Raw genomic sequence first — 13,444 nt, 5'->3', positions numbered from 1 at the left:
TCCGATACCGTACCTTTCTCATAGGCCCACATCAGACAAGTCTGCTCATCCTTCTCCCCACTGGATCTGCTGGAATCACAGGCGACAAGGTTCATGTCAGCTCCATTGTCCAGCAGGAACTGCACCAGGCGTATGTGCCCATGGTAGCAGGCACAGTGTAATCCTGTAATTAGAAGAGATGGAACTATATGAAAAGTAGCATTTTATCATTTTCAGTGTTTTGCTGAACACATTGCAAATCATATGAACAGGGCTTCCTCCCACTGAGATGCTTTGCACCGTGCTCAGCAACACAGACAGGGACACATACACACTTCTGTCCTGCGGTATATAGGCTTCATTAACCACTTCCAGTCCAGACACTTCCACCCTCTTCCTGTCCAGGCCAATTTTCAGCTTTCAGCGCTATCACAATGACAATTGCGCGGTCATGCAACACTGTACCCACATGAATTTTTTTAGCATTTTTTTGAGACAGATAATACTTTATTTTGGTGGTATTTAGTCACCACTGGGATTTTTTTTTTTGCTATATAAATGAAAAAGTCCAAACATTTTGAAAAAAAGTGTTTTTCTTATAAAATTTTGCAAGTAAATAATCTTTCTTCATAAATATTGGCCAAAATGTATTCAGTTATATTTTTAGTAAAAAAAAAAAAAATAATCCAAATTAGTTTATAACCAAAAATTATCATTTAAAAAAAATGTTTTTATATTTAATTTTTTTATATTATATATGTTTTTTTTTTAACATACTGTCACCCTAGCAGTACAGTGTCACCAGGGTGACACTGAACTGCTTGTGGTGGGTGAAGAAATAGTTTTTTTATATCATTATTTATGTTTTTTTTTATAGTGACACTGTACTACTTGTGAGAGGTGATGACATTTTTTTTTTTTACACTGATTGTTTTTACACCCATAAAGGCTGTAAAAAGCAATCTCTTCTCCTTCTCTCTGGCTGCATTCTTGCAGCCATTAAAAAATACTGTGCGAGCTGTGATTGGTCACAGCTTGTCACATGGTACAAGGCTGTTGTGAATGGCCCTGTACCATGTGATCTCTGTGATGATTCACACGTATTCACATGTAGTAAGCAATGATGTCAGGAAGTGACATCTTGCTGACTACTATTCATGTGATCACTGATTGGCTAATCAGTGATCACATGATCGAGACCTCACACAGAGGTCCTGTACAACGATCGATGTTCCGGATCGTGGTGCCGTGTGCTCCCAGGGAGTGCGCACAGGCAGGGAATGCAGGAGGACGTTTATAAACGGCTACCCACCCTTGCACTTCTCCCACCAGCCGTTTATATACATGGGCCGTACGGGAAGTGTTTAAAGCAGAGAGTGAGGTGGCCTATGAATAGGCTGTTAACAGGCACACCTAAAGCAGATATAAAAGGCACAAATTAATGCAGCTTTGTTCTCATTATAATATAAAATAAATGTATTTTTTAAATGCAAGCAGCATAAGAACCTGCATCTGACTTGCTATCAGCCCCTTTGCAGCTGAGCTCAGACTGGGGGATGGAAAAGCTGGGAGTCAATCAGTTGTGCTGTGACAGAGTGACAACACGGGAGCACAATGAGAAAGCAGTTGTCACCCCATAACAGGGAGTGCCAGAAGAAGGACCTTCATGACAGGATCACCAGGCATATACTGTATTAACCTGAAAGCTGCAAATTTAAAATACTTGGAAATAACTTTTTGAAATGACATGTTAAAGCTTATATATAGTGATTAGGTTTTCTATATACTTTAGGCCCCATTCACACCGGAGCGTCTTGTAGTGTGAAGATCGAAGCTCCAAAACGCTCAGGAGGAAAAAAAATCAATAATACTCTATGGAGATGGTTCACATCTCCACTCCGAGTTGCCCGAAGCTCAAAAGGTTTTGGAGCTACTTTTGTGGCTGAAATTGGCAGATTTGCGCATTTTTTGCATGTTTTTATTCCCATAAAAACAATAGAAATGTGAGATTGGTGCGTTTTTGCGTACTTTTGCGTGTTTCAGTGTGCAGTTTGTGCAATTTTCTGCTTAAATGAAAAAGTGGGGGGGAAAAAAAGTAGAACGTGCTGCATTTTTTATTTTGCACTAAACTGTACTGGAATGCAGTAAAATGCATCAAAACCACACCAAAAACTCACCGGAGCGCAACTAAACGCACCAAAAACTAAACGGAACGCACATCTCCTTATTTAATCCTAGACTCCAATCTGTCCTTCCAGCCCCAGGTCCAATCACTGACAAAATCATGTAGACTTCACCTCCGCAACATCTCCAAGATACGGCCGTTCCTAACCCCGGAAACCACTAAGCAACTCATCCACTCCCTTGTTATCTCTCGCCTTGACTACTGTAACTCCCTCCTCAATGGCCAACCTCATCGCAGGCTATACCCTCTTCAGTCTATCATGAATGCTGCGGCCAGACTCATCCACCTTACAAACCGCTCCGTATCTGCAACCCCTCTCTGCCAATCCCTCCACTGGTCTCCACTCAGTGTCCTCCACCCCTCTCTGCCAATCCCTCCACTGGTCTCCACTCAGTGTCCTCCACCCCTCTCTGCCAATCCCTCCACTGGTCTCCACTCAGTGTCCTCCACCCCTCTCTGCCAATCCCTCCACTGACCTCCACTCAGTGTCCTCCACCCCTCTCTGCCAATCCCTCCACTGACCTCCACTCAGTGTCCTCCACCCCTCTCTGCCAATCCCTCCACTGGTTTCCAGTTGCCCAACGGATAAAATTCAAAACACTAATACTGACGTATAAAGCCGTTCATAACTCTGCCCCAAATTACATCACCGATCTTGTCTCTAAATACTACCCAAAACGTACTCTCTGCTCCTCACAAGACCTCCTACTCTCTAGCTCCCTGGTCTCCTCCTCCCATGCTCGTCTCCAGGATTTCTCAAGGGCTTCCCCCATCCTCTGGAACTCCCTACCCCAAGCTATCAGGCTACTCTGCTCACTTTTGGAAGCACTCTGAAAACCCATCTCTTCAGGGAAGCCTACCCCACCCCCAGCTACTGGAATCCCCTACTCCTCCTACCACTCCATCCCCCACAGCTATTTCCTCCTGTACCACTACCCCCTCCCTCCTAGACTGTAAGCTCCAAGGAGCAGGGCCCTCTAATCCGTCTTGTATTGAACTGTATTGTTACTGTACTGTCTCCCTCCATAACGTAGAGCGCTGAGCAAACTGTGGGCGCTATATAAATCCTGTATAATAATAATAATTTAAGTTGAGGAAAAAGAGAGGGGGGGGTGAACCGAAACGCATCAAAAAAATAAAAAAAGTAGAACATGCTGAATTTTTTTTTGCACTAAACTGTACTGGAATGCAGTAAAACCCAACAAAACCGCACCAGCAACTCACCGAAATTCAACTAAACACACCAAAAACTAAACGGAACGCAACTAAATGCACCAAAAACTCACTGGAACGCAACTAAACTGTACTGGAATGCAGTAAAACGCAACAAAACCGCACCAAAAACTCACCGGAACGCAACTAAACGCACCAAAAACTAAACAGAACACACGTCTCCTTATTTAAGTTTAAGAAGTTTTTATTTAAGAAAAAGAGAGGGGGGGACATGAACCGAAACGCATCAAAAAATAAAAAAGTAGAACATGCTGCATTTTTTTTTGCACTAAACTGTACTGGAATGCAGTAAAACCCAACAAAACCGCACCAACAACTCACTGGAACGCAACTAAACGCGCCAAAAACTCACCAGAACTCAACTAAACGCAGTAAAAAGGAACACACATCTTATTGAAGTTGAGGAAAAAGAGAGGGGGGCAAATTAACCGAAACGCATAAAAAAAAAAAGTAGAGCGTGCTGCATTTTTTTGTTGCACTAAACTGTATTGGAATACAGTAAAACTCAACAAAACCGCACCAAAAACTCACCGGAACGCAACTAAATGTACCAAAAACTCATCGAAACGCAAATAAATGCACCAAAAACTAAACGGAACGTGCATCTCCTTACTTGAGGAAAAAGTGAGGGGGAAAAATGAACCAAAACGCATCAAAAACGCACAGGAACGCGTCACACACGCGCATACAGAAAGGTATTAGGACTGCGTTGTATGGTGTGAACCAGCCCAGGGGTGGACTGACCATTTGGAAACTCAGGCACTGCCCGAGGGCCCGGGGTCAGTAGGGGGCCCCATGAGATGCCCCTGGTACCTTTTTCATAGGCTTTTTTGAGTTTGGGCAAGGACACAGGGGCCCCATGATCCCCTATTGCCCAGTGGCCCCATGAGTTGTCAGTCCGCCCCTGAACCAGCCCTTAATTTGAATGGCTTGTTGTACACGGCGAGGGGCACATATATTCCGGGGCTTTCTTTGCATTCTTCTCCATACACCTCTGCTCTCGGAGCTGCCAGTGTAGTGTGGCCCTCTCAGCCCTGATTGTCCCCCGGCCACAAGCAGCTGAATATAATAGGACTGCGCCCCGCGTTCGCACCGCCAGGAGTGATAGCCTTTCAGAGGAAATACGTTGTGCAGAAAATTGCCGTGTGCTGAAAGGACAAGATGATTTGATTTTATTACAGCCAACAAGCCGGTCGTTATTCTGCCAGCCGGGAAGAATGATAACCTCCCAACAAAAATGAATACGTAAGAAGGAGAGGGAAGAATCATTGTGGAAGCTCTGGGAGTGTGTAAAGGACAGGCTGCTAGATCATTTCCCACACAATAAACTTTCTGTAATCTAAATTAATTAACTTGGGAGGGACAAGACACAAATGAAAAAGGATCAACTCTATTATCATCAACTCTCTTTTATTATTGTATTAACCACTTCCAGTCCGGACACTTTCACCCCCTTCCAGTCCGGACACTTTCACCCCCTTCCAGTCCGGACACTTTCATCCCCTTCCAGTCCGGACACTTTCACCCCCTTCCAGTCCGGACACTTTCCCCCCCTTCCAGTCCGGACACTTTCCTCCCTTCCAGTCCGGACACTTTCCTCCCTTCCAGTCCGTACACTTTCCCCCCCTTCCAGTCCGGACACTTTCCCCCCCTTCCAGTCCGGACACTTTCCCCCCCTTCCAGTCCGGACACTTTCACCCCCTTTCCAGTCCGGACACTTTCACTCCCCCTTCCAGTCCGGACACTTTCACTCCCCCTTCCAGTCCGGACACTTTCACCCCCTTCCAGTCCGGACACTTTCCCCCCCTTCCAGTCCGGACACTTTCCCCCCCTTCCAGTCCGGACACTTTCCCCCCCTTCCAGTCCGGACACTTTCACCCCCTTCCAGTCCGGATACTTTCACCCCCTTCCTGTCCGGACACTTCCACCCCCTTCCAGTCCGGACACTTTCCCCCCCTTCCAGTCCGGACACTTTCCCCCCCTTCCAGTCCGGACACTTCCACCCCCTTCCAGTCCGGACACTTTCCCCCCCTTCCAGTCCGGACACTTTCCCCCCCTTCCAGTCCGGACACTTTCACCCCCTTCCAGTCCGGACACTTTCACCCCCTTCCAGTCCGGACACTTTCACCCCCTTTCTGTCCGGACACTTCCACCCCCTTCCAGTCCGGACACTTTCCCCCCCTTCCAGTCTGGACACTTTCACCCCCTTCCAGTCCGGACACTTTGCCCCCCTTCCAGTCCGGACACTTTCCCCCCCTTCCTGTCCGGACACTTTCACCCCCTTCCTGTCCGGACACTTTCACCCCCTTCCTGTCCGGACACTTTCACCCCCTTCCAGTCCGGACACTTTCACCCCCTTCCAGTCCGGACACTTTCACCCTCTTCCTGCCCAGGCCAATTTTCAGCTTTCAGCGCTATCACACTTTGAATGACAATTGCGCGGTCATGCAACACTGTACCCATATGAATTTTTTAGCATTTTTTTGGAGACAGATAAAACTTTATTTTGGTGGTATTTATTCACCACTGGGATTTTTATTTTTTTGCTATATAAATGAAAAAGTCTGAACATTTAAAAAAAAATGTTTTTCTTATAAAATTTTGCAAACAAATACTCTTTCTTCATAAATCTTGACCAAAATGTATTGAGCTATCTTTTTAGTAAAGAAAAAATAACCCAAATTAGTTTATAACCAAAAATTATAATTTTTCACATTTTTTTTACATTTTTATTTAATTTTTTTATATTATTATTTATGGGCTTTTTTTTTAACATACTGTCACCCTAGCAGTACAATGTAACCATAGTGACACTGTACTACTTGTGGGGGGTGAAGAAATTATTTTTTTATATCATTATTTATGTTTTTTTTATAGTGGCACTGTACTACTTGTGAGAGGTGATGACATTTTTTTTTTTACACTGATTGCTTTTACACCCATAAAGGTTGTAAATACAACCATTTCTCCTTCTCTCTGACTGCATTCTTGCAGCCATTGAGAAAAACTGTGAGAGCTGTGATTGGTCACAGCTTGTCACATGGTACAATGCTGTTGTGAATAGCCCTGTACCATGTAATCTCTGTGATCATTCACAGATTTCACACGTAGTAAGCAATGATGTCAGAAGTGACATCTTGCTTACTACTATTCATGTGATCACTGATTGGCCAGTCAGTGATCACATGATTGGGAACTAACACAGAGGCCCCGTACAGTGATCGGTGTTCCGGATCGCGGTGCCGCGTGCTCACAGGGAGAGCGCACAAGCAGGGAATGCAGGAGGACCAGATGCGGACTGACAACTCATGGGGCCCCCGGGCAATAGGGGATCATGGGGCCCCTGTGTCCTTGCCCAAACTCAAAAAAGCCTATGAAAAAGGTACCAGGGGCATCTCATGGGGCCCCCTACTGACCCCGGGCCCTTGGGCAGTGCCTGAGTTTCCAAATGGTCAGTCCGCCCCTGAGGAGGACGTTTATAAATGGCTTCTGCACTGCTCCCGTCCAGCCATTTATGCACATGGGCCGGATGGGAAGTGGTTAAAGGGGGATATCAGATTATATCATGGTGCCTTGAAAGGATAAAAAGTATCAAAGCTACCACTTTGTGATGAACACAGTATGTTTAAGACCCCGGTCACACTGGATGCAAATTGGCATGTGATTTGCATGCCGTGCGACTTGCAAATTGCATGCCAAATTGCAGCTGATTTTCCGCAATTAGAGCGATCATATCAGTGCGGTTCTGACTTGGTCGGAGCCGCACCGATTTCTAAAGCAGTCCATGCACTACTTTTGGTGCGATTTGCATAGACATCTGTGTCAGACGTCTTACAAATCGCACCTGAAATCGGCATGTCATCCGACTTTGAAATCACACAACTTCACTTTAAGTCGCACGATTTCAAAGTCGGGCTTGATGTGACCGCGGTGTTAAAGTCCATTAGCCCAGGTTCACACATCTGCAGTGCGGCATATCGCATGTGATTCGCACATGAACCGCGCCACATTCCTGTTTGTGCAAATCACATGCGAATTCTGTGAAGTCGCACGATTTCAAAATAGGGTTTGATGTGACTGCGGCGTAAAACAAAATGATATATCATAAGCCCCGGGTTCACACTGATGTGTGCGGAATTTGCAGCGGTTTCTGTCCGAAACCTAATCACACCCCGTTCATGGGTGTGTATGTTACATTAACAACACCTGAAATCGGTTTGCAAAACGCGGTGCGATGTGTAGAATCAGATCACATGGGTGTGAATTCCCATGCGATCCAATTCTAGTGCTGCAAAAAAAAAGGTCCTTTTTGGTGCAGATGCGGTGCAATTTGAGCCATACAGAATGTGTGGCCCGACTCCCACCACACAGAATTTGCATGTGATTTGCACGGGAATGTGGTGCGGTTCCTGTGTGAATCACATGCGATATGCCACAGCGCAGAAGTGTGAACCCGGGCTAATAGACTTTTAAGTGCCCAATCATACCGGTGTGATTTCAGGTGCGATTCGGGAATTGAAATTGTGCATGAATGTGAATATCAGTGTCTTAGCCCTGGTTCACACCGCCGCGATTTCAGGTGCGATTCGGGAATTTAAATCATACCTGAAATCGGATCTAATGAATGTGAATGTGAGTGTCTTAGCCCTGGTTAACACCGCCGCGATTTCAGGTGCGATTTGGGAATTGAAATCATACCTGAAATCGGATCTAACGAATGTGAATGTGAGTGTCTTAGCCCTGGTTAACACCGCCGCGATTTCAGGTGCGATTCGGGAATTGAAATCATACCTGAAATCGGATCTAACGAATGTGAATGTGAGTGTCTTAACACAAGCGATTTTCTGCAGCACGATTTGGAAAGAAGTTCTTGTATTACTTTTTCTGCAGTTTTGTTGCAATTCCTCATACATAGAATATAATGGAAATCGCACTGCAAATTGCAAGAAATCATTGAAAATCTTCACAAGTAGCAAAAAAGTCTGCAGTTTGTTGCAATTTTACATATAGACTACAATAGAAATCGCACTGCAAAACGTAATGGAAACTGCAAGAAATCATTGGGAAATCTTCAGAAAATGCGGTGAAATCGCAAAGAAGACACTTGATTTTAAATCGCATCCAAGCCTTAACATGTGCAATTTGTTGCAGCGCAATTTCTAAAGTAGTTCTTGCATTACTTTTTCTGCAGTTTTGTTGCAATTCCACATACATAGAATATAATGGAAATTGCACTGCAAATTGCAAGAAATCGTTGAAAATCTTCACGTAGCAATAAAGTCTTCAGAAATCTTGCGGAAATTGCACACAAATTGTGCGATTTTAAATAGCAGCGGTGTGACCTGAGACTAAAGGCACATACCCAGCAACAATTTAAAATTTTCTATCAACTTTTATTGTCAATATATTAAATGGCTTACACGTATGACACATACAAATTGCAGAAGAAATGGAGGGTTATAGGAAGAGTGACACTGGTAGCCCATCAGTTAATGGCATCTCCTCCTGGTACAGGGGTCCCAGTTCCTTAGATTTGGTTCTACATGTTTCATGATAAAAATCACAGGGGGCCACATTCTAGACTGTGTCTAGGTTTTTATATATAATTTCTGTTGCATTGTGTATGTGTTATAAGTACAGCTGTACCTCGGTTTACAAATTGAATGCATTCTGCGGGATGTTTCGTACTGCGAAAAATTTGTAAACCGAAACGCGGTTTCCCATAGGAATGCATTGAACTCTGTTCCGGAGGCCAGAAAAAAGTTTAATGAAAGTCTTTTATCTGTTCAAAATCCTTATAAAGTGCACATTAAAGGCATAAATACTGTCCAGGGACATGATTAAAAACAAAATCGTAAATGCATTGAAAACCAAATATTCTGTTCTGGAGGTCAGAAAAAAGTCAAAAATTTTTTTTATCTGTTCAAAACTCTTTCTAAAGTGCACTTTAAAGGCATAAATACTGTACAGGGACATGATTAAAGAAAAGAATTGTACATGCATTGAAAACCAATTACTCCGTTCTGGAGGTCAGAAAAAAGTAAAAAAAAATGTATCTGTTCAAAACTCTTTCTAAAGTGCACTTTAAAGGCATAAATACTGTACAGGGACATGATTAAAGAAAAAAATTGTACATGCATTGAAAAACAATTAATCCATTCTGGAGGTCAGAAAAAAGTAAAAAAAAATCTCATCTGTTCAAAACTCTTTATAAAGTGCACTTTAAAGGCATAAATACTGTACAGGGACATGATTAAAAAAAAATTGTAAATGCATTGAAAACCAATGAATCCGTTCCGGGGGTCAGATAAAAGTAAAGAAAAGTCTCATCTGTTCAAAACTCTTTATAAAGGGCGCGTTAAAGGCATAAATAATGTACAGGGACATGATTACAAATTAATTCGTAAATGCATTGAAAACCAAATATTCTGTTCCGGAGGTAAAAAAAAAAAAAGTAAAAAAAAGTCTTATCTGTTCAAAACTCTTTATAAAGTGCATTTTAAAGGCATAAATACTGTACAGGGTCATGATTAACAAAAAAAAATCGGAAATGCATTGAAAAGCAATTAATCCGTTCTGGAGGTCAGATAAAAGGTCAAAAAAAATTTTATCTGTTCAAAACTCTTTATAAAGTGCACTTTAAAGGCATAAATACTGTACAGGGACATGAGTAAAAATGAATTAGTACTGTAAATGCATTGAAAACCAATTGATCCGTTCCGGAGGTCAGAAAAAAGTAAAGAAAAGTCATATCTGTTCAAAACTCTTTATAAAGGGCACTTTACAGGCATAAATAATGTACAGGGACATGATTAAAAACAAAATTGTAAATGCATTGAAAAACAAATATTCTGTTCCTGAGGTAAAAAAAAAAAGTAAAAAAAGTCTTATCTGTTCAAAACTCTTTATAAAGTGCACTTTAAAGGCATAAATACTGTACAGGGACATGATTAAAAATTAATTCGTAAATGCATTGAAAACCAATTAACCAGTTTGTATTGCGAAAAAAAAATTGTAAAATGGAGCCATTATTTTCAATGGATTTTTATTCGTAAACCGAAAATTACGTTCGTAAACTGAGGTAAGCCTGTATGTGTCAATCCCAGCCAGTGAGGAGGGGGCGGGGCCTAAGCACGCTCTGTGGATCAATGGACACGCAGAGCTGGCTTGGGAGTGAGCAAGCACGAGTGCCCCTATACCAAGCAGCTTTCTATGGGGGTGTTCCGCAGGGGGGAGGAGCCAGCAGTGCCGAAGGGGGATCAGAGAAGAGGAGTATCAGGAAAACCAGGTAACTATAACATGTTTGTTATTTAAAAAAAAGCATGCATTTAGAAGAAGCACAATGATGGTTTGTCAGACAAATAGAAAGTCTAGTCCAGCCGGCTCCTGCGGCTTGAAACAGTTTTTTTCACCAATCGTTCCCGAAGGCTCCTTGGAGCGGAGCTCGTCTTACCTGTATGCCCGTCTCTACCCTGGTGATTGATGTTCAGGACGTTTTGATCAAGAAGGAATTTTATAAGTTCCAGATTCTTCCCATACGTGCAGGCACTGTTACAATCACAGAAAGGCCATCAAGCTGTTAAAAAGTCTAAATGACAGACTGCTCCAGAAGACAAAGGATTTGAAAGATACAACTTTGAGTTGAAAAACAAAAAAATGTATTTACAGAAACCTACAGGAGAGTCTTTAGAAGCTGAACTGACATAGAAATGTATTATCCCAGCTTGTGATGTCTGCAACTCTCTGTAAAATACAGCATCAAATTCTATATCTTACACAAGAAATATAAAGGGGCAATTTTGTCCTTGGCATATACTATATGAAGAAAAGAGAATGTAGAAAATGCATTACCTGTGACTTTCAAGTGTTCCAGTTGGAGTAGAAGCAAAGGACCCAGTACAATGGATATAAACTATCAGCAAAATTGTGACAAATTATATGTGAAAGTCCAAATTTAAGTCCAATGTCCCAAAAAATGTGAAAAAATTATTATTTACTCAAACTTTATAAATTTTCCAGCTTGCTCACATCTTCTGTGAAAAGCATTTTATAGATCCACACTCACCAAATGCTGTGGTATTTATTCACCACTGGGATTTTTATTTTTTTTGCTATGTAAATGAAAAGATCCAAAAATTTTGAAAAAAAGTGTTTTTTTATAACATTTTACAAATAAATAATATTTCATCATAAATATTGGCCAAAATTTATTCCATTATCTTTTTAGTAAAAAACAAAATCCAAATTAGTTTATAACCAAAAATTATAATTTTTAAACATTTTTTTTAACATTTTTATTTATTTATATTATTATTTTTTATTTTTATTTTTTACATACTGTCACCCTAGCAGTACAGTGTCACCATGGTGACACTGTACTACTTGTGGGGGTGATGAAGATTTTTTTTTTTTTTACACTGATTGCTTTTACACCCATATAGGATGTAAAAGCAATCATTTCTCCTTCTCTCTGTCTGCATTCTTGCACTCATTGAGAAGTACTGAGTGAGCTGTGATTGGTCACAGCTTGTCACATGGTACAAGGCTGTTGTGAATAGACTTGTACCATGTGACCTCTGTGATCATTCACAGATTTCACACGTAGTAAGCAATGATGTCACAAGTGACATCTTGCTTACTACTTTGCATGTGATCACTGATTGGCCAATCAGTGATCACATGATCGGTACCTCGTACAGAGGTCCTGTCCAACGATCAGTGTTTCACTGTGTCCGGAGGACACAGCGGGCACCGGATCGCGGTGCTGCGCGCTCCCAGGGAGCGCGCACAAGCAGGGTGCGGGGAGGCAGTTTAGAAACGGCCACCCGACCCTGCAGTGCCACCGTCTGGCCGTTTATATGCAACTGCCAGTCGGGAAGTGGTTAAGCATGGTCCACACTGATGCGGTCTGGAATTCACAGTGTTTTCTGTGTGAATTCCGCACCGCATCAGAATCGCCCCCCATTCATGCGAACCGCTGCAGGTGTGTATGTTAAGTTAACAACACCCTGAAAATGGTCCGCAAAACGCAGTGCAACGAGCAGAATTGGATCACATAGGTGTGAATACTAATGTGATCCAATCCTAGTGCGGACCCAAAAAAGGGTCCTGCACCTTTTTGGTGAGGATGCAGTGCGATTTGAACCATACATAATGTATGGCTCAAATTGCACAGCACACAATTCGCATGTGATTTGCACAGGAATGCGGTGCAGTTCCTGTGCGAATCACATGCAATGTACCACGCCGCATGAATGTAAACCTAGCGAAAATCTTCACATTAGATTTAGTGAGATATTGTTCCTGTCCTTAAAAGCTCCATGTACACGGGGCGTGTGGAAAACACTTGTGAACGATGGAAACTGACTGCTGGAAAATGTAGGTTAAAAAACGTCTCTTTAGCATACCGCATTTAATAGCGTTTGCGTTTAGAAGCGTTTTTTAAAGATAACCTCAGGAGACCTCCAAAATGCCCAGAATGCACTGAAAACAGTAAAAAAATTAACTATTTCAGACATTTTGAGAGAAATAGAGAGAGCAGAAGCAGAGAGAGCAGTATGTGTTGAGATTAGCTGACTTTTTGTTATGGTGTTTGGATGTGTTCCGGCTCATTTCTGTGCAGACATTATTGCAGCAGTGTCTAACATTTTCTTTCATGCAAAACCTCAAAGTATGGTGTACTGGGTCCATTTGAGTGCCGGAAAAAACGCTTTGCATGCATTTTTCATGATGAAAAAAGGCTCCGGACAGCATCTGGCAATGGAAGAGTTAAAAAATGTTTCCAAACGCAAATGCTTATAAACCTTTACATGAGTTTGGCGTTTGAAACACTGATAAAATCTACTCCTGAACGCAAGTTTGGTGCGTTCAAAAAAACAACTGTAAACTCAACTGCCTGTAAACGACTGTAAACTCAACTGCCTGTAAACGACTGTAAACTCAACTGCCTGTAAATGAAGATGTGTACATGGACACAGGAAAACATTCGGGAGAGTTCAGGGGCTGCTGAAAGAAACGCAGAAAAGCTCCTAAACATCAGTTTATCAG

General features: G+C 42.3%; 1 protein-coding gene across 2 annotated transcripts in view; it reads right to left on the bottom strand.

Annotated features, from left to right (window-relative positions):
- LOC149450216 (serine/threonine-protein kinase TNNI3K) overlaps window positions 1-13,444 on the bottom strand; it is a 452,856-nt gene that overhangs the window by 311,599 nt on the left and 127,813 nt on the right. For both annotated transcript variants that reach the window (XM_089692165.1, XM_089692163.1), the window contains 2 exons: window positions 10,851-10,945; window positions 14-163 (listed from right to left, as the gene is read on the bottom strand). In XM_089692165.1, the coding sequence (XP_089548291.1) occupies window positions 14-163; window positions 10,851-10,945 (245 nt within the window). The remainder of the gene's footprint in view (window positions 1-13; window positions 164-10,850; window positions 10,946-13,444) is intronic.

This window comes from Staurois parvus, unplaced genomic scaffold (genome assembly GCF_062004578.1).
Source record: "Staurois parvus isolate SC_StPar_1 unplaced genomic scaffold, SC_StPar_1.0 ptg000578l, whole genome shotgun sequence".
NCBI classification, from domain to species: Eukaryota; Metazoa; Chordata; class Amphibia; order Anura; family Ranidae; genus Staurois; species Staurois parvus.
Note: the sequence above shows the minus strand (reverse complement) of the source record. Positions and strands in the feature narration are given on the sequence as shown.